Source organism: Ammospiza caudacuta, chromosome 13, assembly GCF_027887145.1.
Source record: "Ammospiza caudacuta isolate bAmmCau1 chromosome 13, bAmmCau1.pri, whole genome shotgun sequence".
NCBI classification, from domain to species: Eukaryota; Metazoa; Chordata; class Aves; order Passeriformes; family Passerellidae; genus Ammospiza; species Ammospiza caudacuta.
In genome coordinates this window covers 3386386-3412045 of record NC_080605.1, presented here as the reverse complement: position 1 = coordinate 3412045, position 25660 = coordinate 3386386, and the positions used below count along the sequence as shown (strand labels likewise).

Below are 25660 nucleotides of genomic sequence, written 5' to 3'. Positions count from 1 at the left end.
ACAAGATTGTTTTTTACAAATATAAAAGCACCTAAACCTTGTAACTGAAAACTTTTTAGGTCTCATGAAGTGAAAATTCTGCTATCATCTGCTCAGTTATCTGAAAGTCACTGGCTTTGCTGCACTTTAGAAGTTTAATTATATTTTATTGATCAAAAACCAAAACAAATCATAAGGAGAGTACTGCCCTATTTGGGAAGCAGAAGAAAAATACTGTCTTTGCAGATAGGTTTTCAAAGAATCAAAAAGTTCCTTCAATAATTTATAGTATAAGAGGACTGACAGGATTGAGATCAAAGATAAAAAAAATTATTTGTAAAACATCAGGTCTGACTCTGATTATTGATGTGATAAATTATTGAGTGCTGTATAAAATCTCTTTACGTTTACACTCAAAACAAGAAAACCTTGAAGAAGTGGCTTTAAGCAGTTAAACAGCTCAGATTTAGGGCTGGAGCTGTCCTTCAGGAGCAACACTGCGAGGGTGCATAATCAGTGTCTGTCTGCCCTAACCACAGGGCAGAAATGCAGAATGCACTCACTGCTGTCACCCTAACACCAGGAGCAACTTCCTGAACTTTAAATTCTGTGTGTGAAATATTGGTCCAGGACCCAACTGGAACCATCTTGTTAGGTCCAGACCCCTTCTGCCATTACAGCTTGCTTGCACACTACAAAATAGAAAGTAAAATCCATCCCACTCCAATCTGAGATGTTATTTAAGTTTTTGTTTAACCTCATTCAACACCATCAGATCTAGGAAAATGCAGCACAGAAGCATCTGGCCAGATCGACCCACATCACAGAAAGCAGATCATCCTGCCCACAGCCCAGAAAGTGTTGGGCTGTGCCTTGGATTGCATCTACAACTGAGGCTGCAGCCCCAAAAGAGCCACCAGAGTTTTGTGCCTCAAGCTTCCCCACCAGGAAAGGCAATGTACTGGGAACACAACCACTTCAATTGCTGCAGCCTCCCAAACCATTCAATTCTCTAGGAAAAAATTCTATTCCTTCATTTCACCAGCATAAGGGAAACTGACATTTTGTAGCACTGCTGTAGATGTAGCAGTGAAACATTTAAAACACCTTAATCTCTGTACAATTACATATAAGTAAACACAACATGACTGGTTAAGTAGACACTGTTCAGGAGTTACAATACACAGGTACTTGGGGAAATTACAAACTGAAAAAATGGGGTGAGGAGGACAGCAGTTCACCTGAAACCAGATAAGCAGTATTTGTGTAAGACTCAGCTTGTGTGGTCTCTAGAAAGCAAGCCATGAAATTAAGAGAAAGCAACTGGAGCTTTATCTGATAGTGTGTATTAATAATGCTAAATACTGTGTAGTAATAATTCTAAATGCTTTGTATTAAGAATTCTAAATGCTGTGTATTAATAATTCTAAACTGAGCAGTGCCAGGCTGACTAAACACAGAGAGGGAACAGCTCTACTGTACTAAGGGGCCTTGGCATCCTGAGGAGCACAAATGGAAATTATTGAATTCACTTCTGCCAACCTCAGAACAGCGTCCTCAGCCCACAAAGTCATCCATCAATACTGCATTCCTGGTGCTATCAAGGGGAAAACCCAACCCACAATATTAAGCTGGAGAATGAGGGATGGAACACAGGAGAGGAAAAGATTAAGGTGGTTGTTTAGGTTCAGAATACCCTGGGGTTGTGTGGGGGGGCTCACAGTGCCCTGGACAGACTTTCAGTACTAGAAACTGAATACAGAGCTTGTTAAACAGCAGTAGGGCAAACAGCAACTCCTAGTTCTGATGATTAAAATTAGAGATTCCTAGGGGTGCAAGATAACCCAGTGATCCCAGGCAAAGGAAACAGCAAGATAATTTTAGCTGTAATCTTCTGGTTCCAGTCCCTTGAATAAAAGCTTCAATTTAACTCTCACTAACTAAATGCATAAATAATTTATTCAGTGTTGACTTGCTGCACTGTTAAGCTGGTCTGCTGCTACAAGACAGTGTGAGGGAAGGAGAAACTACAAAACTTTGGTTGCTACCTCGACAAACAGGGCCAACCCAAGGGAAGTGGTTGGAGCAGGCGCCTCTGAGGAGCTGTAACCCAGAGCTGCTCAGGAAAGCCCCAGGGCAGGGAGTGTTTGCTGCCAAGCACAGAATCCCTGCCAGGAGTTTGAGATTTGGTGCAGGTTCCCTGCAGCAGGTACAAACCAGCACTCTCTGACAGGGGCAGATGGCCAAGATAGAACCCAGAGCTCCAAACAGGAAAGGTTCTGCAAACCAGGCTCTGACACTGCTCAGCACTCCCAGTGCACCTCCACAGGGAACAGGGACTTCTAGAGAGAATGGCTTTTTATCACTTCCTAATTGTTATGTGCAAAACCATGGAAAGCCCTACATTCCTTACTTCAATCAGCTTGTTTGTAAAAAAAAGTTCCTCCTCTCAGAGCTTAAGAACTAACTCATGAGTAGAATTCTGAACAAAATGGAAACCTTTGTTGGATCAGGCCCTTTTCTGACCCAGAGGTGGGCAACTGAGAGGTGTTCTAAAAACTTTTATTCCATTTTCAGTCTCTTGTGAAGGGTAAGACAACAGAGATGTTATAATCTCTGCCATCACAAACAGAAGCCAAGTATTTCCTAATTACAATACACTATAAGTGTTTCTTGGCCCATCAGCTTTAGCCACACCATGCTGTAAATGCCTTAAAGCCAATAATCTAAAATTACCCCTCATGGGTCCCACTACAATGCATCTTTCAGAGTTCTGTTTCTCCAAAGTATCCAGTCTTATTTGCAGGGCCATCCTTTGAAACTTGTGTCTAGTTCCATTTCTCTCTCAGCAATGTCTGTCCTATTCCATGGCATTTCTAAGTCAGCATTTCTTATCTCAAGGTTTACATATGGATGCACACTGTGTGAGCTTTCTGTCAGGCTTGGAGAATTCCCTACAAACGCATTTCCCACACTTCTTGAGAATTCCCAATTTTCTTCTGGACTACCCACCTTGGGCTGATTGCTCTGAAAGCATTTTTGAAACTGAGAAACTGCTCAACCATCAGTTATTTTTTTTAAATAAATTCCAAACTTACAGATTAAAATCCTCAAAATACATACCACGCTCAGTGCAAGATAGAGCAGGGAAAAAACATAACCAGCCATGCAATGTAACCTAAAAGAATAAAAATGAGGAATAAAATGCTACACAATTTTTAGTACTGCATTTCCTGCCCCCTAAAAAGTAAATGCCAACCAAACTATTTTAGCAAAGATTCAGCTGAGACTTTTAAGCTCTGTAGTGTGAATGCACAAGCACAAAACCATTTAAAGTGTTTCAGGCACTACAGTGGATTTAACTCTTTCAGTACAAACTATCTTTAATAAACACTTATGTATTTCTATAACTGTATAAAAAGTTAAGTAAACCTGCACTGGGTAACAGAGTCCATCATCCTTTCTCTAACAGTAGTATTAGGAGATGCTGCTAGAAGATTATTAAAACAAAAAGTGTGCATGGCTCACTGTGCACCAAAATTATGCCTTGGTCTGTCCTAAGTTAGAGCATCTTATCTGTGTATCATGTCAGGATGGAATGTTTTTTCCATTAATTTTTCAAGTAATTTTTTGAATTTGCAACATTGTAAAACAAAGAGTTCCACAACTTAACTTCACACTTGGAAAAAAGCAAACTTTTTGTTAATTTTGAACAATTACTTTCTAATTTTCATACACTTTATTCCTGTTAAAGGAAAGCAAGCAAAATAGCTCCACTCTAGAGGGTCATTGTGGTGTAATTATTTTAACACAACAGAGCCATAGTTGCATCCATGCAAAATCTATGTGTAACCCTGGCCAAAGTTTCATTCTATTTTCTGCGCTGATTCAAAGCTTTTATACGCAAGAGAAAAAAAATTCATCAAGTAGAGAAAGAATTTCTCAAGAATCTTACTTAACCCCTTACTATACAACTCATGTTTTTTTATGGACTGACCAGCAAAAAGCCTCCATTTTTCCAAAAAGTCTGTCTCAACCAGTGGGTAAGTCTGGGAACTTACTCATAATTCATGCTTTTTGGGGAAAAGAAAAACTACTTGGAGAAGAGGTCTGTGCTAAGGTATATATAACCAGACAATCCAGTTTCCAAAATTCTGTCTCTAAGCTAGATAATTAAACAGCTGAAAGGCAGCTATTAATCATCCATGAAGAGTCTGTTTTATTAGCCCTGGTGGTTTGTCTCTAGCAGAACCTAGCTAGGCACCAAACAACATTCTGCACAGCTCTGTGGAGGCTTGGAAAATGGAAGGAGCTGCCACAAAGCATGGAAGCACAAACAGTGCATCTTGGAGCACAGAACACTTGGCACTCTCACAGCAAGGAAGGCTTGCAGCTTGAGCAGAGAGAACAGAAAGAATGTTAACTCTGAAGGAATATAAAGCACTGCAATTAATTGTTTCCCTGCTCTCTTCTCTAATTAAACTGTGTATCACCTAAGTCTTTAGAAGAAATCAAAATCCCAATGTGTTAAGCAAAGACAATATCCTTATGTTTGATGTTTAATTCCTCCTCTTTAAATAATTCAACTTTAAGATTATTTTTGTGCTATTTGATGTGTGTATTCTAAAAGAAGGGCAGGTGCTGAAGTTATTAAAAGGAGGCACTGAAGTACAAAGTCTTTGAGAACTGCACCACCACATCCTACCCTATAATCCCAGTAACCTGGCTGCAGCAATTGAACAGTGTGAGGAAAATACTGAAGACGGAGGAGGGGATGAAAACTGAAATGGGGCAGGTCTCAACGTGTCAAGTAAGAACACACAGATTACAGTTATACCATCTTTTCTTCTTCATCTTGGTTTTCCTAAAACAAAAAATACAGCATAATGAGCATGTCCAAAAACATCCAGGAACATTCAAGAATAAACACAGAGTGAGTATAGAGGACTAGAAAATATGTTCACTGTTTTTATGAATAATAGCAAATGCCTCAATGCACTTTTGTGCTTGGTTACTCACTAGAGACTCAAATCAAAAGAGATTTTTACAAGGACTAGACCAGAAAGAACTAATATGGCAATGACACCAACAGGAGTCCCTAAGAAAACAACAGAGAAGTTGTTAGTTGGGATTTATCTGTTTTCATGCAGAGCAGACAAATGTGTTTCTTGAGCTAAACTCAAAACAGTAACCAAGACAATTCCTCAGGCTTAAAGACCATAAATACACTATTGTGACAGCACACCAGGTAAGACAGAGATGGAGCAGAACCCCTGTAAGAATGTCAGAAATGAAAAACAGATCCTAGAGCACAGTCCTCACAAGGAACAGACCACACTCTCCATCACATCCACAGGATTCACAGGCATACCAAGTATAAGAACTTGCATATGTGGTTCTGTTCTTTTAAGGCAAATTGTGTGAACAAAACAGGTATTTCCCTCAAGAAACCATCTCTGACACCACAATCATCACAGTTGTCTCCACAAGCCTGATGCCAGGCTTGTTACCTGTGAGGCAGGATAAACATGTCACACAGGCAGGATATGCACAAACCCCAGGAAATTCAAAGGATATCAGAAGGGTAGACCAAAGATCATAACCTGAATTTCAAAATGTCAGCACCTTCACCTGTCTATGCCCAGGATTAGAATTAAAATTGCCAAGATCAGGACACCATCCCACATTCATTAATAGCAAAGACAGCATCACCAGATCCACAACTGCAAAATTTAATCATGTCAAATATGGTTGCTTAATTTTGTCAAAATAGCTTTAGTTTATGATAGTTTATAGCAAGGTTGCACTTCTACACTATTGTGCATGAACAGATGGTGGTACCTCACCTGGCACCACTTTGTGTTGCAGCTACACCAACAAATTTTTTTCCTTGAAAACAAACACCCTTTGGTCAGCAGCAGAATGTCTTCATAGCAGTTCAATGTTTGGCTCTGACTTATTTAACACAAGGGACTGCAAAACTGGTTAAACCACAGATTAACCCTTTCTGCATTACAACCACTGAAAAAAGTGCCAAATTGCCAATGAGTTGCAGTAAATTCTGGACTTGTGTGCAGTAGACTCAGCAACGTGAAGGAGGCTGACAATGGGAGAAGGAAAGACTAAAAGGAAGTTTACAAAGTTTGTCAGTAATTTTAAGAAATGAAAACACTACAACCTTAGTATGAGCAGCAGGATTGCCAAATAAACATAATGAACAATCATTCCAACATATTTTTAAAAATATTACCTTTTCCTTTTTCCCCCTTAAACGATCCTTGAAGATGCTGCTCACTGATCAATGACTTCCTCCTCCACAAAGATGTTCCAACATGTGTTGAGCGCTGGGGACATTAGCACCACCTCTAGAGCATGGAGTCTGCCTACAGGGATAATGTAAGTCAGCTTTATTGCAATACTGAATGGTTCTCTAAGGTTTTCTTTTTATTGTTCTTATTTTACACCCATGGACTTTATAAATGAATCTGGTAGAGAATGCATCTCCACAGAATGATGATCTTAATTTTACTCTCCTTTGCAGAGACCTGGAAATTTAAGCTGTTCCATTCCCAGATGCAAACTTATTCTGAGGCTGGGTAACATATTTTGGTGGGCCCTGAAGGCCAGAACTGCCTTCCAGAAATAGCAAAGACCTTTTAAAGATGGCACTTTCACTACATTCACAAAACAGAATGAAAAACGGGTGAAAACAAAATTATGGTGAAAACAAAACTTGAATTCTCTAAATATTTCTGAGACCAAGTATAATGGTCATGCTCTCAGTTCAGCTGGAGTAAAACCTCTGAAAATGATGCCTGAAGAAACAGCATCATTTTCTTCATAAATAGTCATAGTTTAAACATAGCTAAATTAATCATATTTATTTTGAGAAATTACTGCTTGATGAAATAGCATCAGTTCTGACACCTAAAGGTGATACAGCTAAAAGCATAACTCAGATTCTGTAGTGTTGCAGAGCCAATAAGATTAATAAAAAGAAAACCTTGTAAATACACAAAAAATATTGAACAGAAGCTGCCCTACCTTTCACAGAAAGGCAGACTCCAAGCTCTCAGGTGGTACTGAAGTTACCATTCCAACACATGTTGGGACATCTTGTAAAACAGGAAGTCTAATCATGGACCTATTAAAGAAAGAACAACAATAGGGTTTAACATTCTGCTGAAGTACTCACTGATTATGTTTATTTGGCAACACTGCTGCTGATACTAAGATGGGAATGGATTCTCACCTTTTTTGAAAAGGAAATAATAAATGTAAATCAAATATAATTGTCTTATAATACAGTAACATTAGCAATTGATTCAGTTGGAATATAGAACCAAATTCTCTATTGAACTGTGCAACGAACTCCAATCTCAGCCTGAGAAACAACTATCACAACTATGGGCATTGGTTAGAAAACTGGGAGCAGGACACATCTTCTCATCTAAAAGCAATTTCCAGCAAACTGCTTGTTTGATACTAATGAAAAAAGCCCAAGTTTCAGCAGTATTCCAGATGTCAGAATGTGGGTACATCTCCACACCTGCCACATCTCTGCAGTGCCAGACTGAAGTTTACAGAAACTAGAGGAAGTCCATGCTTGTGGCATGCACAATAACTCACAATTTGGATTATACAATACCTAACATGACCTTTTTTTTGTTCCCTGAGAAAAAGGAAGTAGAATCCAGAGAACTCCACTGCAGGTACAGTTCAAGCATGTCCTTAGGACAGTGCATGACTTCAATCTGCTACACTTATGAACAGGGAGGTGTTAGAGCAATCCCCAAACACAATCAAGAGTTATGTCCACAGGCATTTACAGAGGTCATCCTGACAGCAAGGTGCTGATGGAAAAAAATTATATTCAAACAAATACTTCAGTTTGAAGACAAATCAACTTATGGACAAAAAGGTAAAAGTCAGCAGTGAAAACAATTAAATCACGTCAACAAAAAGTGCAGTGAAAACAAAATATTCTATTCACAGGCAATAGGAGAGCTCAGAATTTCAGAACACACAACCACTGTAATTGAAGTAGCTATAAACGCTCTCTGAAGTAAAGCAACCAGAGAAATAACTACACTTTTATGTTAGAGCTGCTCTGTATATGAAAGAGCAGCCATCAATAGGACAGCTTCATTTCATTCAAACTAGAACACAAATGTTGACAAACAAACCCAGAGAAAGAGGATGCCAGAAAGACTTACTGAACTAATAACAAATGCCTTAAATAGAGGCTGAAATCACCTGGCCTGGTTCCATGAAGGGTACCCCTATGGGTTTTAACTTGGTTTAGCAATATAAAATGCCCTCTAGAGCACACAGATTCTGTATTTAAAATATATAGATATGCACACAACTGCTGCCACTGCCATGCCACACAGCAGGTTCAATACACCCCAGAATATAAAAAACCCAGATAAGCTATTTCTGTAGGTTTTAACATGCAGTGTTACAGCAGACATGCAATTCAAGCGTGGCTAAACAAAGAAACAATCAAGGCAGAGCAATGATCAATATTTCATCAGACAGAATTAAAACCATATTTTACATGTAAAATAACAAAAAGGTAAATCTATAAATTATGTTGAGCCTAACCATACAACTGTTATATTGACAGAACCAGAACTTCTAACCAGCCAAGCTTCTCTGAAGCTGTTTTAAGGAGGACTGCAGGCCTATAACTACTGAACTAGGAGAAACTGGAGTCATCAGCACATTCCCAAGCTTTATAATAACTGGCATGAACCACTATGTGTGTTCTAGACTAGAAATTTATTTCCATGAAGCAAGAGAATCCAGAACTAAGCTTGTGGTGGGAAATCCTGCAGATGTATGCCATGTCAGTAAAACACACTTCTCCAAAGAACATTGATAAGAGATACAGCATTTTGTAAAACCATGCTACAGACAATCTGATTTCTCAATGCAGGTGTACAAAAATTCTGAATGAATGTGAAATAAAAATATCATGGCTGATTCTCCAAAAGTTTCTATCATATGTATTTAAGTGAAAATAAATTGGAAGATACAAGATGAACAGTTTTCAAAATGTATTTTAGGTGGCCAAACCAGTCCCATATTTCTTAGAATGCCACATCTGTTCCATTCAGTCAGTGCTCTGCAACAATAAAACTGAAGTAGAAAAATGAGGTGAAGAACACAAAGTGAAGAGAGAAAGGAACCATCTAAGTCAAAGAATACAATATGCCAAACTCCTGCTTAAATATTATTGCATTATGACAGTAATGGATGGTTAGGGTTCACCACAAGTTGTGACATTTTAGGGAGAGTTAATAAAAGCAAAATGGCATCACCTGATTGTAGAAAAAATCAGAATTTCTTCTAAATAAAAGTTGTGGGAATTAATAAGCTGCTGCAGATTCTAAGCCTGATAAAGTGCCATGCTCCATTGCTCACAAAATAATAAAGCAAAGTTTTCTGGAACCCCCAGTGAAGGTTTGAGAGACCACCAAGTTCTCAGACAAGTACATGAGACAGCTGTTCCCTTTTTCCATGGATTTAGTTATCAGGCTTTATAAAAAGGATCATGTTTTATGCCATCCCTTGCTGTGTCCTGCTACCTTTCACTAACATTTAATATAACATGCAGTGCAGCCTTGTTCTTATCTGCACTCAGAAACCATGCTGCAATCAAGGAATTAAAGGCAAGGAGTCTCTGTTTTCACAAGATGGTTATGAACTATAGAAAACTGTCACACTTAAAAACCTGCTTCACTAAATGTTGCCTGTTGCCTCACTCAGTAAACAGCAAAAAACTCAGAATATCAAAATCTAGCTTCTAAAACCTAACACAGAATTCTTACCCAGCAAGAAGTAACTTATGAATGGAAAAAAGTGAAACAATTACAAATTATTAAGGTTATTTTTCTTGTTCATTCCCATAAAACCATGTGGAAAAGCCAGGATTTTGCAGCATTATTTATTTGTGAGGGTCTAACCAGCTTGCTTGCCCTCTGAAGATAACACTACTCATTGTACTAACAAAGCTAAAGACCTAGAAAGTGTGAGGAGTTGGGATGCACATGCATGATGCATATCAACCCCTGCCTCTCAACTTCCTAAAAAAGAGAAACTAAAGCCTTCCAAGCCTTTGTGTATGTTTCATTGTGCTCTGCTGTCATGTAGAAAGATCAGGGTTTAAAGTTTTATGATTCCGAGTGGAATAACAAAAGAAATACATTATATGCTGAGAAATACCCACTCTTGATTCTGTATCAAAGAAGAATTTGAAACAGTCACAGCCTTGCCTTCTTACATGAACAAATGGCAATGATTACCAGCCCAAAATGACTAGATACAAAATTGGATAAGGAAGCATGTGGGAAGTGGATGAATATCTTTGCATGAATTACCTTTCAGTTACTTCTTCCATTTAAATGGATCAATATTAGTGCCTTAGATTTAAAATAAACTTTGGATTACAACACCGCCAAGCTCAAGTAGAGATAAGAACACACAATATATTAAGAAAGCTCTTTCACTATGTCTTTGAGGCATCTGGCTGGTGGTTACTGCCAAAGTCTGAAGAGCATCTGCTCTCACTTTAGCAGTTTATATTCCAACTCTGGTGAATGGAAGCACAATCTCTGAAACAGCCTTTGGGGAACACTACCGAGCTACTCGACAAAGCTCTTACTCAGAAAAGAGAGCAGGAGATTAATATTACAGAAAACTTGAAAGATCTAGCTTCTGAGAAAGGAGACAAGAGCAGTTTCCTAATACTGTACACACCACAAATCTCTCTTTTACTAAAACATTAAAAACCTGCCCTAAAACTGAAGTGATTAAATATGAATAGACCTAAAGGTAGAAAATAACATTGTTTAAGTCATATTCAGGCAAAATTAAGAAGAAACAATGTATTTTATCTCATTTGTCAACAGGCATAATGAAAACAGAAGAATGAGGACTCACATCACAGACTTTTCCCTAATGTGCTTGAGAAGGTCACGGGTGCTTTGCTTAGTCCTGGTGTTGTCACAGCAACATATGGCAATACTGAGTCTTGTACTGAACTCACAATGTCATTATTTTAGAGTGCCCAGTAGCACAAATTACTAAATTTGTGTGTGGTCCTAAGCAAACAACAAATCTGGCCACACACAGTGAAAATCCAACTTCTAAAACTTCAAATTCAGCTGAAGGAATTCTGTCCTCAAGAGCCATAGATCCCAGATAGTAGCCACTTCTGAACTCCACAGCCACTTTCAAAACTATAAAAGGCTTCATGTAAAACCAAAATAAAGCTCTAAAAGTGGCTGCAGGAGATCACTAGGAGTGGCCTCTCTTCTGGATTCACTGCTTTTGAGAAGTAAATCCCTGCAGCTGCTTTTAAAAGCTTTGAAAGTTTCATTTCAATTATCAAAGCCAATAAAGCTTCAAAAACAGCCATAGGGATTTGTTCCTCAGAGAAGCAAACCCCAAAAGGCAGTGATGAATAGTGTGATGGGTTCTGTGGCTCTTAAAGTATGTACAGATTCCTGTAAGTCCTGCACTTGTAATTACAACTCCATGTTGCACAGCAATTGTTACAGCCAGACAGCTCATTAAGGCTGATGTGGCAAATTCATTACTGATTTCCCATTCTTTCTAACAATTTTATGTCTGTTGCCTTTTCCTTTATTGCACCTGTATCAACTATTGTGTGAGCATCCCTCCCAACAGTTTCTCAGGCACATTTTGTGAGGACCTTGCTGGCTGCAGTCTCAGGTGGTGCTGAGGCAGTCCCAAAAAGCAGGACTTGCTTCCCAGCCATCCTCACAGCCAGCAAAACCATCCTTTCTCTGAAGGGGAACTTAAAATGCATTTTGTAAAGTACAAGAGTGAAGTCTGACAATAAGTCAATTAAGAACTTGCCTGCAACTGCAATATAAAAAGGTTCCCATTAATTCAATGATCATAAACACAAACAGCATTTCAGAAGAAACCACATGACTGAAAAAAACCTGACAGCGGTGATTTGCAACAAGATTTTGGTCTTATGTTTAAAACTCTGAGAACTAGATCCCTAAAAATTTGTGATATAAGCACAGATCTGAAAGAGATACAATTTACACCCCTAAATAACCAAAGCTTAGTATGTTGAGACACTGACGGCACTGAAAACATTATGAAAATTATGCTAAAAAGATACATTTAAGTACCAGAACACATAGTGTATAATAAAACATGTCATATGAAATGCATTCTGTATTTCCTAACCTTAAACCATCACTAATTTTGAACAGTTATTCTACTAAAGTTTTTAACTTCCATTTTCAAATGGCAGAATAAATAAACATACCTTTTTGCCATGATAAACAAACACACTTTTTGGAAAACACGCCATAAGAAAATCACTATGAACATTTAAATAGATGCAGGTGTTAAGAACTGAATAACTGGTTTGTATGGGGAAAGAAAATCTTGACAGGAAACTTAAGCATTCTGTTAAATGTTATTCACAGGTGTCCTCTGTGACCTGTACTACTTACTTTACCTCTCTGTTTCAATCTTCTCATGTGTAAAACATGAAGGAGGATTGTGAGAAATAATTAATGTTTGCAAAGAGCTTGAGATCCTTGGACATAAAAAACATGGGAAAAGCATGAAGTTTAAAAGCACCAGCATGCTATTTTATTTCCAACTTGAGGTAAGTTCCTTTCATCACAAAAACCTTGAAAGTTTAGAAATACAAAATCATGGAATCAAATGCTTTAAAAACCATCTTAAGTGCTAAGCATATCCTGTTCCTCAGAACCTCAGCACTGAAGGAAACACTCCCAGAAGGAAAGGAGGTGCTTCTCACCCGTTTCAAGTATGCGTTTATGGAGAGGTATAGCAGCAAGAAAGGGTTCATCTTTACAGGACTGCATCTGGGATCCAACCAAGTCAGAGTTGGTGGCCATAATTCGGGCACTTTCTTCATTAAGGTTAACACCAGCCATAGAGGCAACATCATTGATGTCATCATCATCTCTGCAATAAAAAAACCAAACATATAAAACCAAATTCTGCATGGAATATATTAATTTTTTGCATCATCTGCTTCTGCAGAAGGAATCATCATGCCACATGCCCAGTGGGTGGGCCAACTGAGACACAACCACTGGTGTCTCCATTTTCACAGAATATCTTCAGAAACAACCATTATTTCTCTGGCCATATCAGAAAACATCAGAAGCAGGACAATCTGACTGATAACAGGTGTGACAGAGGTGTCTTCATCTGAGACTCAGTGATATCAGTGAAACCAGGCTGATCAGGAAACTAACAACTGAACACTGGGATTTTCTCTATATAAAGAAAACTAGGCATAAAATGGTAAAATAAATAACAGAAATTAAAAGCAAACGCATGAATTTTTCATCCTGCACTGTTTCACAAGTTCCTACTAAAACAGGCATCAAAGCATTTTCAGCAACAGTCAGGGAAGATTCTTTGGCCATGCTGAGCACACAGGTGATCCTGGCCTCCAAGTGTGGCTGGAGTACATGCTGGTAATTTCTCTGGCAACATACAAATATCAGGTGTGTCAACAACTGTTAGGAAAATGAGCTGCATTTGAGAAGTTGATAGCAACTCCCAGACCATTTTTTGCCCTGCAACATCCTTTATTTTGTGAAAGCACAAACAAACTTGGGTTTTCATACCTGTATCTCCCAAGCATCTTTACCTCCTACCTGTCTGAGGCATGACTCAGAGCTGTGAAACAGCCACCTGGATTTAGCACATTCTGTTTCACAGCTGTTATTGACACAAACACTATTTCAACATATTCTACAGTGATTACACAACCTTTGAGAATATCACTTTCAGAATACACATATATGGATAAGAACATTCAAGTCCATACTCCTATTACTGTATAAAGTAAACAAACAAAAGCTTAATTTAAATGATTTTTTAAAAAATGGTTACATAATTGATGTCCCATGCACCCTAGAATACTTTGACGCTATAACAAGCTTAATGCCCATAGTAAAAATCAATAGCTACAAGTAAGGTCTGAGAATAAAAGGAGGGAAATCCAGAAATCTATAATCTAGATCCTCCCCCTCCTACCATACTTTTCCTGTTACCTGCTCTACAGCAGCCAATTTTGGTGGAAGACTACAATAGTTTGATAGATAATAGTTTTGTTCTCTTTTATGGGGAGAAGTCAAGAAGGGACTTTTATTTGTGTAAACCTGCAGATACACGCTGAACACTTGAGGCAGAAAATTGAATATTTTACAATGCTTTCCAGAAAAAGTCTACACAAATGAGCTTCTACTAATTTCCAGGAGTGCTGGATTGAATTAAGCACTTGATTTCTTGTCTTCAAATGAAATTCCTGAGAACAGTGTTGCAACATCATAGGATGGTTTTGGTTGGAAGGAAACTGAAAAGCCCACCCAGTGCCACCCCTGCCATGTGCAGGGACACCTTCCACTGTCCCAGGCGGCTCCAAGTCCCAGTGTCCAACCTGGCCTTGGGCACTGCCAGGGATCCAGGGGCAGCTTCTCTGAGCAACCTGGGCCAGAGGCTCAGCATCCTCCCAGGGAATAATTCCTTCCTAATATCCAATGTAAATCTCTTACCCTTTAGTTTGGAGCCATTCCCCCTTGTCCTGCCACTCCATGCCCTTGTAAATTGTCTCTCCCCATCTTTACTGCAGGCTCCCTTCACGTGCTGCAAAGCCTCAATTGGGTCACCCTGGAGCCTCCTCTTCTGCAGGCTGAGAAATCCCAATTCCCTCAGCCTTTCTTCCTGGGGAGGTGCTTCATCCCTCCAGTCCTGTCACTTTTACATCTGACATGGTGTGGACACAATAATCACCTGTGTATCCTGAGCCACACTGAGGAACTGGCTCTGTGCCCACACCACAAAACCAACACCAACTGAGATACTCAGGGACCAACTCAAAGTTTGTAATTCTACAAGTCAAAACCACAGGTAAAACTGAAAGAAATTAAGATTCTGTCAGGTTAAAACCTGAATGCTTGAAATGGAATGAGAATCACCCTCACCTATGAGGACTCGCAAGGCCCAAATCCAGCAGGCCTCAAACCATGGGAAAACCAAACTCTCATCAAGGCAGTTCCCAGAACACAAACTCTGATCTATGTAAAACAGAAGCTTCTGGAAGACAGGTTTGAACCCAGAATTTCAAAATAAAGCTCAAACTGACCAAACCACCAGTGCAGTGGTGACATCCTGTGGGCCCTCACCCTGTTGTGGGTCTGGGTGCCAGGGAACGAGCCCAAGCAACAGAGGAGCTGGGTAAAAAGAAACCCAGAGGTTCCCAGGGCTGGCCCCACACAGCCCTGCTGTGCTGTCCCTCAGCAGAGCTCCCACAGCTGGGCAGATGTTCCCAGTGCTGTCCATCCCTCAGCCAGCAGCCCTCACAACTGGGCAGATGTTCCTAGTGCTGTCCATCCCTCAGCCAGCAGCCCTCACAGCTGGGCAGATGTTCCCAGTGCTGTCCATCCCTCAGCCAGCAGCCCTCACAGCTGGGCAGATGTTCCCACTGCTGTCCATCCCTCAGCCAGCAGTTCTCACAACTGGGCAGATGTTCCTAGTGCTGTCCATCCCTCAGCCAGCAGCTCCCACAGCTGGGCAGATGTTCCCAATGCTGTCCATTCCTCATCCAGCAGCTTCCACAGCTGGACAGATGTTCCCAGTGCTGTCCATCCCTCATCCAGCAGCTCCCACAGCTGGGCAGATGTTCCCAGTGCTGTCCATCCCTCATCCAGCAGCTTCCACAGCTGGACAGATGTTCCCAGTGCTGTCCATCCCTCATCCAGCAGCTCCCACAGCTGGGCAGATGTGCCCAGTCCTGTCCCTTCACCCAGCAGCCCTCACAGCTGGGCACATCTGGCCAGCAGTAATCAAGAGTCTCAACCCTGTATTTCCATATCAGGTTGCCAGGACAAAGGTACTTTGATCTCCTTCAATCAATCATCCATTAAAAACCTCAAAACAGCACTCTTGACTTCTAGAACTTCTCTGAGAAGTTTACACTTCTCTCTCCTTTCATTTCATAGCTGAAGAAAATACCATCGATCTCTTACCTTCCTTCTACTTTGCAGTTCAGCTACTCTGATTTTTATTCAGTGTACAAATCTGTGACCACATTATAAATAAATATTTCTGAAATAAAACCAGACAAGTATTTTGGACACATTAGATTTCAATGCAATTATCAAAACCAATGCAATAGCACTTACAAAAACCATTACTGAACTCCTGGAGAGAATAATTTTCTTCCATCTTACACTTGCAACCTACAAACTGCAAGTACATCCCTTTTTTTTCTTTTCAGCATCACATGGAAGACAAATAAGAAATGTATTAATCACAGCTGGGACTACAATTTTTTCTGACAGGAAGAACCCTATCCATATATTCCTCCTTACTTCAAGGAACCTCATAATGAAAAAATGTTTGGATACTGAAACACACATTTATATATAAGAGTTGCTCTTCTTGCTGAACACTCTCCTATTAAAAGTGAACTTTTAAGCTCAGATAAGTGAGTTTTCAGAAGTTATTCTGTGGAACAAAGATGCCATCCAGTGGTGATCCAGACTGATTATTAATGTCTATCTTTCCTTTTTTATCAGAGCACGGTATTTAACAATTTCATATTTCTTGGCATATATTACTATACCTGTCCTAATTGTACTGTTTCAGTAAATATTTCTGGTTTGTACTGAACTAAATTCTGAGTCTCATAGGATGAATCTAACATTCCAACACATGGTATTTTCAAGACAGCATGAGTTCTCAAACTCTCTCCAAACACAAACTGTATCTTAGGATAATCCAAGAGTCCAATTCTTCCTCCTACATTCAACCTCTTGTAACAATCTTCCTTCTCCTTTTCCCTCACTATAAAGACTCATGCAACTGCCAAAAAAAATCTTATCTGAAAATAAGCAAGAAAACACCAAGTATTTGCACAGCTATCTGTGAAAGGTTTCAAAGATTTTGTTTAAACAAAGACAAGCCACGATAAAAACCTGGTGGCATTTTCTTTATGAAAAACCTTAACTGCATGATTGCAGTTTTCCTTTCTCATGCACTTTGTCAGACTTGAGCCACTGCTGTCCCAAACTGCCACACTGAATTGATCCCAAATAAGCCAGAAGAATGCACAAAGCAATCAAGACAACATTAGACCATTGACTCCTCTCCCTACAAGGGAATTGTGTGTCATTAGGACAAAGTCCCAACATCCCACAGATCCCAGGGACCACACAATCAGAGATTAACAACAATACATGGCACATAAATGGTGACTAGAAATTACTGGAAAAGCCACTACTGTATTATATTTTATAATGGCATAGATTCCATTTACACATCAATTATGATGTTTATTCTGACATTCAAGGTATAATTGGAAATGTCTCCCTAATACTGCTTTGCCACACAATTCATTCTCTATGCAGAATCTTCTCTCTGATAAGCAAAAGGGCTGACAGAACAGACCACATTTATGATCAGCATTTTTCTTTATTTTGAAATACATGGAAAAAACACAATCCCCTTATAGCTTGAAATATTCATTTGAAAAAACAAAAACCTCAAGGGCAAGGTTTTTTCACATACCATTTTGAGATGAAAACTTTGAAGTTATCCATTTAACATCCACATTAGTGTTCTACCACTTAAAGGGTGAGCTGCTTTGCTTTTGTTGCTAAACTTTTATTTTTAAAAATGAAAACAAAATACTAGACAAGAGGGGTTTTTTTGGCTATGGCAAGGTAGTCTGAAAACAAATTTATTTCCACATAGAATCCACCTCAAAATGCAGTCAGAGAGCAGAATAAAACACAGGTACTAAGATCAGCTTCACATGATCTCAGAGACTTCACAGAACTGTCTCTGAAAACAAACCCCATCACACTGGCTGTATAAAACCTGACACTGCCAGGTTCCAGGTGAGATGTACCTCAGAAATACCATTTCAGAAAGGGAAAGGTTTCTGTGAAAAGGAAGGAGCACTCAAACCACAGCATCATCCCACACACAAGGCATGGATCTCTTCACTTCTGGCCCTGCCCCTGAGCCGTGCTGAGTTTGGAAGGGCTGAGATCACACAAGAGGACAAAGAGCCATCCCCATCCTTGGAGGAGCACAGAGCACACAGGGACCAGGCCCTGATCCAAAGCTGGACCTCCCAACTGAAGAGATTCCATCTCAGCATCAGGAACAAATGGTTCCACTGGTACCTGCAATGGGCACCACCTGAACCATGGTGAGAATCCCTTGGGAGGCTGCAGGAGCTGCTGCCACTGAACTCTGAGGGGAGCAGGGGTGATGAGCACCAGCTGGGGACACTCTGGCACCCTTCAGTGGGATTTTTGCTTCTCTCAGCTCCAGAAACCTTAAGCTTGCCTGTATGTTATATAAACCCAAGTCTAGACCTCTTCTTGCAAAACAAACAGAATATCACTAAAAACGAAACTCAAATTTCTGTCCTTAGGTATTAACAGACTTGACAAGTCAACTAAATGGGTTTGTATGTAGTTCTCTCTGAAAAATACAGCAATAATAAATTTAATACCAAAAAAGTGACCTAAAATTTCACAAGCACAACTTCACCTGGAAGAACTCTGGGGTTGAGAACTCTGCATCCCAGCACAGTATCCCAGCTGTTACAACAGCTACTGTAACAAACAGTGAATTCATGTGAGCAAGTCTCACAGTTCAGTAATAAATGCTGCCCTTAAAGGCATGGCTGCAATCTGCAAAATTCTTAATTGCTAGATCTTTAATGTAATTCCATCTTGTATCTGCTACAGTTCAGAATAGAGGAGAGGAAAAGAAACCCCAAAGAACAATGAAGTTCAAATTTCTGTTTCTAGTGACCAACACTTCGCTCCCAAAAGTGAAAAGTTCAAATAAGTTATTTTAAAGAAAGCAGAATGTAAAATAATGAAACAAATATGCAATAATAAAACACTAAGGGCAAAATAAATTTATACATAACACAACTATTTTTCAAAATTCTTGCTTTGCTTTAGATGCCAGTTTGCCTTCTGGCTAAAAACACATTCTTCACACACGCTGGGAATGTTGAGGAAAACTAGTCAGCATTCAGAGGATTAATACAGATTTCCAGCTCTGTGCCTTTAGGCTTAATAGTCAGACATCTATTTGTCCTCAGGAGAGGTTAGGGGTTGAAATGCAAATATGCAAACAACTGAATTCTTTGTTAAGATATCAGGAAAAAGCTTGATCTTTGCTGCTGTTTAATAAATCCTTGCAATTTTATGGACTTATTTAAATGCAGCTTTGTGTCTTACTATTTTGAAGGAGAAAACAATGTAAGGAAACAAACACATTCATTCTGACTAAAATTTGTTCTCTAGAGGAAAAATGACATACACCCTTGACAGCTTATTTACCAAACTCACTAAAGATTTATTGATTTATCAATCAGTGCCTTGAGCATTTGCTTCTCCCCAAGGGAAAATTAACAATTCCAGCTAACCTAATATATTCTATGTATAAACTAAGTGAATGCAAGAATCAATCCTGGCACAGTTTACAACATCCAGCTAAAAAAATGCTGTCCCTTTTGGTGTATGTAAAATTGAAAGCAATACTAACGAAGAATAAATGCTCATGTTGCTTACAAACATAAAAAATACTTATTAAGACAGTACAATTGAACCCAACAGACATTTTAATTCATTTAAATACTCAGTGGGAGGCAAAAGCATTGGAAAATAAAAAATTGAATGATTTTGCTTCCAGATTAATACTAAGTACTACCACTATTAGTTACAATACTGACATGCCTCAAAGCAGAGATATTTCAAAGAGCTACAAATTCTCTTTTATTTCACCTGCAAAAGCATAAGCCTGAAAATTAATTAGTGATTTGATGATGTCAGAGCAACATAAGAACCCCAGAAGATGAAAATTAAAACCTAGGAATATTTTGTCATTCAATGAAGAAAGAAAATATTTTAACAAAACTAAAATGGTGTTAGCGAGAGCAAAATGCAGTAAACATAAGATTTGCTTTTCACTGCCAAAAGTAAAAATATCCCAAATATATATAAATCGAAGTCTGGAGTATAAAGAACTGGCAGAGCAGCTCAGTGCATCCCTGGTACTGTGCTGAACCTTTTTGCAGCTCCTGATTCCTACAGGGCCCCATAAACCACCCAGCCTCCAGGAGCTGAGGAAGCACAGGAGCTCAGACACAGCCAAGTGTTCCCCTTAAAGCCAGGAGCAACAATTCCCTGCTCAGGGATCCCCCCTGGCCCCAGGATTGCCCCTGCTCCACAGAGCCCTTGTCCTCACACCCAGCACCTTCCCAGCCACACACATTCCACAGGAGCAGCAGAATCCAGTGCAAAACACCAACCACAGATTCTTTCAGATCCTCGTGCACATAAATCCATTCAGCTCAAGTTTTAGTATAATCCATAAGAATTTATGTTTTGTTAAATGTTAAAATGTGCATTTAGAGAAAAATCCTCAAGATATGTAATGATCCTCTTTCTTCTTTAAAAATAGAATTAAGTATGAAAATTGCCATCCAATCCCAGGAAAAAAAAAGACAGGAATTATTGTAAAAGACTGCCCTCTGGTGTTACACCAATTCTAAATTCTGCTTTATACTTCAGATCCCCCCCCAACCACCCCGCTGCATTTTTTTTATTATTATTTTTGCTTTTTTTACCTGAAAGAACCACCTCCAGGGTCATTCAGCTTGTTTTTCTGATTTGCAGAGACCTGAACACCAAAGCCCCCAGGACTTTTACTGGCTTGTATTGTTGGTGCCTTCCCTACTGTGCCTGAAAAACACCAAGCAATGTTATTATGAGCTGTCTTAGACAATTTACATCAAAGAACCTTCTGTCCAGGAACTAAATTTAACTGTCTGTAAATTGCAAACAAAGAAAGTTATTATTTTTAAAGACTATATGCTGAAGAAGAACAATTTAAAATACAAAATTTCTATTAACATTACACTTTGTTCAATATTTACGGAACAGTGAAGATTCCAAAACCCATTGGCCATGAACAGCTATAATATTTATAAAGGCTATAAGTGTGTTTGCAATTGCCAGTAAACCACTTTTCTGGATAAACTGTATAGAATAAAGAAGGCAAATTTGAAATGTTCTTAACACAAATACTTAGAGTTACTCAGGGTATTAGCTATGCCTTTTATATTTTCTATACAGTAATTGTCCTTTATTGCAGTGGAAAACATGGATTTCCGAATTGAAAATACTGCATGTATTTTAAAATGTTTTGCATTGCATATAAAAGAAAAAACATTACTGCCAAATTTGACACACACCCCCCATAAAGGTTTCCTCTTGCTTTCTCATCTTGAAAAAAATGACTCAAAAATAATTCATGTCTGTATCTAGACTTTACAAGTCTTGAAGTACAAGTAAAACTGAGCTTTCTAAACGAGCCAAAGTGTGTGGACATTCAGTAAATTAAAGAGATCTAAATTCCTCCCTGCCATGGAACTTGGAGTAGGCCCTCCCTGACTGCGTAAGCACATTTACTTGGGTGACATTGTGGGCTTCCTTATATCCCACCTGTGTTCTGGCATGTGAAAATCACTCAATCTACTTGATTTAAAAGATCTCACCTCTCTCTTGTCTGTCACTCCATTTTATTGAGCACTACAGACTTTTGAGACCTGGAGAAGATGTGAAGGCTGTTCCTGCACCCCAGGGACTCAGTTGCACATAAATGGCATGGTAAGAACCTCAGCAGAGTTACAGAATTTTTATTTCATGAATAGTAAAAGTCTGAAACAAAACTATCCTAATAAATCCTTTTAAGAATATTTTTTGGCTAACACAAAGTTGCTAGCTTTGACTGAGTCCTGCATCACTTTTTTTTTGTAATTTTGAAGTCTTCATCAACTCCAACATATGATCTTAAAGAGAAAATAATTTGATATAGTTTGTTGAGCTCTCCATATGTATAAATAAACTGTAATGTGGACTCTCAACATTAGCAAATACAAAACCAGATTTAGGACTTCAGGCTCAAGCCTGGGGAATAAAAATATTTTGTCATCAGAATATTCAAGGTCCATGAGATGTCACAGACAGCATTAGTTCACAGACCAGGCAATTCATTTATCTATTTCAGATGAACTAATGGAATGGGTTTCTACTCAGAGAACTGGAAGGAAGGAAAGAAAGAAAAAATACAATAATAAAAAATTAGCAGACTTCTGCTTTGTACAATTAAGATCTAGAAGATTAAAAATGTGTTAACCTTGAAAATTATTGCAATGGCAAATTTAAAGTAACAACAGCACTCCTCCAGAATTAATATATTTCTTTGGAATCAGTGTCAATGCTTTGTTTTATACTTTTGATCAAAAAATGCCCCCAAAACATGTATATCCATATGGATATGGAAGAATTAAGTCTCACATTCACCCCATGTAATTCCACTCAATGGATCAGGCAAAGTGAATGTAAGAACTGGGATGACATTTGAGTTTTCTGGTTTAAATAAATCACAACTGCGCATGACTAAGGGTTAGACATAAAATATGACTAAAACATCCATTTTTATTATGGGCAGAACATATTTGAAAATTAAAATCACCTGTGGGCCTAGATATTTCATGGGATTGGTAATGTCATACAGAGTCTTTCACCACTGCATCCTTGCTGCAAATTTTAATTAGCACAATCTAGAAAAATAAGCCCAAATTTAGGAGCTATAAATTCCTAGCTGTATTTCAGCACTGGTTAAATAGTTGCAACAAATATTCTAGTTAATTATTTTATTATTTGGCTCAATTCCTCCATCCAATCCCTAAGATGGAATTCACTTAATTATTATCCTGGTAGTGTTTTGGTAAAGGAGTGTGGATTTTTCATGCAGTAACAATGGTGTTACTTCCACTGGTGTGGAAGTAATTTTATTTATATAAAGGTCCTTAAAGCATGCCAGTTTTATCTAAACTACTGTTTTAAGAAGCATTACAGTCTGTTCACATGGATGTACTGAAGATACACTACACCTGGAGATTCACTCCTGTCAAGGACGAAAATGCAGCACTGTGTGGAGGTCAGCTCAGCTCTCAGGTAACTACCCTTAACAAGCCACACTCCACTAAATTATGCTATCAGAATTTTTATTGAGATGATGTCCTATTCCAGTATATTGGCTCCTTCTGCAGGAATACCTGGGTCAGTATAAAATATCATTACACAGTTTACAGTAAAAGGTTTTAACAATATATCACCATGATGTACTCTTGGCAGTGCTGCCAGCACACAGGCAGCCTGCTCCCTGGGCTGCAGGATGAGTGGTTTTATACTGGGATGTTTTCTAAATGTCCATTCTTGACTGTTTTGTCTGTGTAAATAATAAAAACCATATACTGGAGGGCTTAACCAAACCTGTGAATTTGAATAAGTTCACCAGAAAGTAGGACCTTGCATAATTGGCTTTTATAGCACCATCTGCCATAAGACAAACTGCCAGTTAAGTTGCACTGCACTGGCTGATCAAGGGCTATCAAGAATAAACTCATATTCTGAACCTGCTGTTTAAAAGACAGATGCCAGTATCATGCAGTGAAATTCTCAGTACACTGTTGACATTCACAACTTGGAGACTGAACAAGCAAAGAAATGAAATCTGCCTTCACTCTCAAACACATTAGTCAGAAGTGAAGGCTCATGCTATAAGATGCATGGACATGTTATAAACTCAGGACATGAGTATCAGGGCTATCAAACAAACACATTTTATGGTGAGTAACTGTATTCCTTCCTAACAGCCTACAGGGTTACAGTGACAGCTTGGTCTTTGTGTCCATTCAACCTTTGGATTCCCCTAGGAGAGCAGAGCAAGTGAAACATCAACTGCTGTTAAACATTTTTGATGCTTTTTTTCCCAAGGAGAATAGAAACAACCAAGCAATGAAGTCAAGTAGGCAGCAATAGCTTTTATGTGCATTTGAACTAGTCTGAGTCCTGAGTCAGCACCTGAGGATGACAAGCTCTGTATTCCATTACAAACCCTCACTCTGTAAATGCCCACATCCAGTAAGAAACTCTCACACATATTCAGGAAAAATAAAACCCAAGCCTAAGGGATTCAGTGGCAGAAAGAAACAAATGGGTATTTATTAGGAAGCAAGGAGGTTTCAAGAATCCTCTTAGGAAGTGGGAAGTATCAGCCAGACATGAACCCACCTGTGCACACAGATGAGGAAGGTGTGCACAAACCACACGCTGTGGCTCATCACGACATGTCAGGTTGCTGCAGCCAATCTCTGACCCCACCAAAAACTAAACATACTGACAGGGGTCAGAGAAAACCAACCTGAGGCTTGAGAAATTCTCTAGGGCTCCCACCTTGACCTCTGTAGCTGCAGAGATGGGAATTACCATGTTCTGCTTCAGGAGTATGAATTAGAAGTAGGATGATTAAATTGAGGCATCCACTAGGCTTCAGGAAAATAAAGAATTTTTTTTTTTGCCCAGAGTTACAGTTTAGGACAGTGAGAGCCAAGTTCCTGACCTGGTTTAGAACTTTCCATGAAAAATTGCTAAGTGAGCAGCTAAACATCAGAGTTTAGTCCTAAGGTTGTTTCAAAACATTTCACTTTGTTGGCCCAAAACACCTTGAAACTGCACATGAAAACATGCACTTTTCAGCCAGCTTAAGTAAAAATAAATGTCAACAATGTTGCCAATGTCAACACTGTACAATTTACATAATAATTACAACAAAATTCATACAAAGGTAACAATCTCACTAAAACATTGAAACCCATACCTTGTGGTCTAATGGTCTGAGTTATTACCACTGGCATCCTAATCTGGGTAGTCTGGCAAGCAGGGGCTCGTTTCACAGTTTGAGCAGATGTTGACTGGATAATCTGCTATTATTAAAGAAAAGTATACTTGTATTATACTCCTTATACACAAACACACACAAGGAAAATACACTGATACCTGTCATCACCAAGATAAGCACATGGATCTCTACAAGCACAACCAGCTGCTGACAAAAGTCACATTCATGTAAAGCATGTGGTTGTGTGTGTGTGTATATATACCTATTTTGCCATTATGCTTTAAAAAAATTCAATAATATACAGATGTCATACCTCACAACCTTCACTAAAAAGATATTGTAAACTTGTAAAGTTAATATTAATAATTCAGATTTTTGGTTTTAGACATTTTACTAGGAAGAAAAGCAATTTTGTAGAAGAAAATGGTGCAATAATTGTAGTGGTATCCACCTACAAACATCAGGCCTTGCACTAAATATCTACACTTTTTAAAGAAAACATACTAAAAATAAATTATAAAATATTATGGGTTCCAAAGTCAGATATACACAAGATAGCAAACCAAGTTTTGTGGTGATCATATATTATGAATCTTTTAAATGCTAATTTGATAGTATCAAGGTTTCTTACAACTAATTCAGATTCTGAAGTTCTTCCTTAAAACTAAACCTGGGTTAGGAACTTAAAACTTGACCCATAAACAAATGAAATCAAAAAAAAAACACATGCAAGGGTCATGTTTAATCAACAGCAACACGTTCAACAACAGCAACAAAAATTTTAAAAAAATCAACATTCATATGATCAGGGACAAGGTAAGCACAGATGTAATGAACAGAAGATTCAGAAAGATGTGTG

At 38.7% G+C, this 25660-nt stretch overlaps 1 protein-coding gene across 1 annotated transcript in view; it reads right to left on the bottom strand.

The window, feature by feature from the left end:
* Window positions 1–25660, bottom strand: part of LOC131563330 (transcription initiation factor TFIID subunit 4-like) — a 155923-nt gene that overhangs the window by 95531 nt on the left and 34732 nt on the right. The window contains exons 8-10 of the mRNA XM_058813325.1: window positions 24781–24886; window positions 20681–20795; window positions 12800–12969 (exon numbers count right to left, since the gene is read on the bottom strand). Coding sequence (XP_058669308.1) covers window positions 12800–12969; window positions 20681–20795; window positions 24781–24886 — 391 coding nt within the window. The remainder of the gene's footprint in view (window positions 1–12799; window positions 12970–20680; window positions 20796–24780; window positions 24887–25660) is intronic.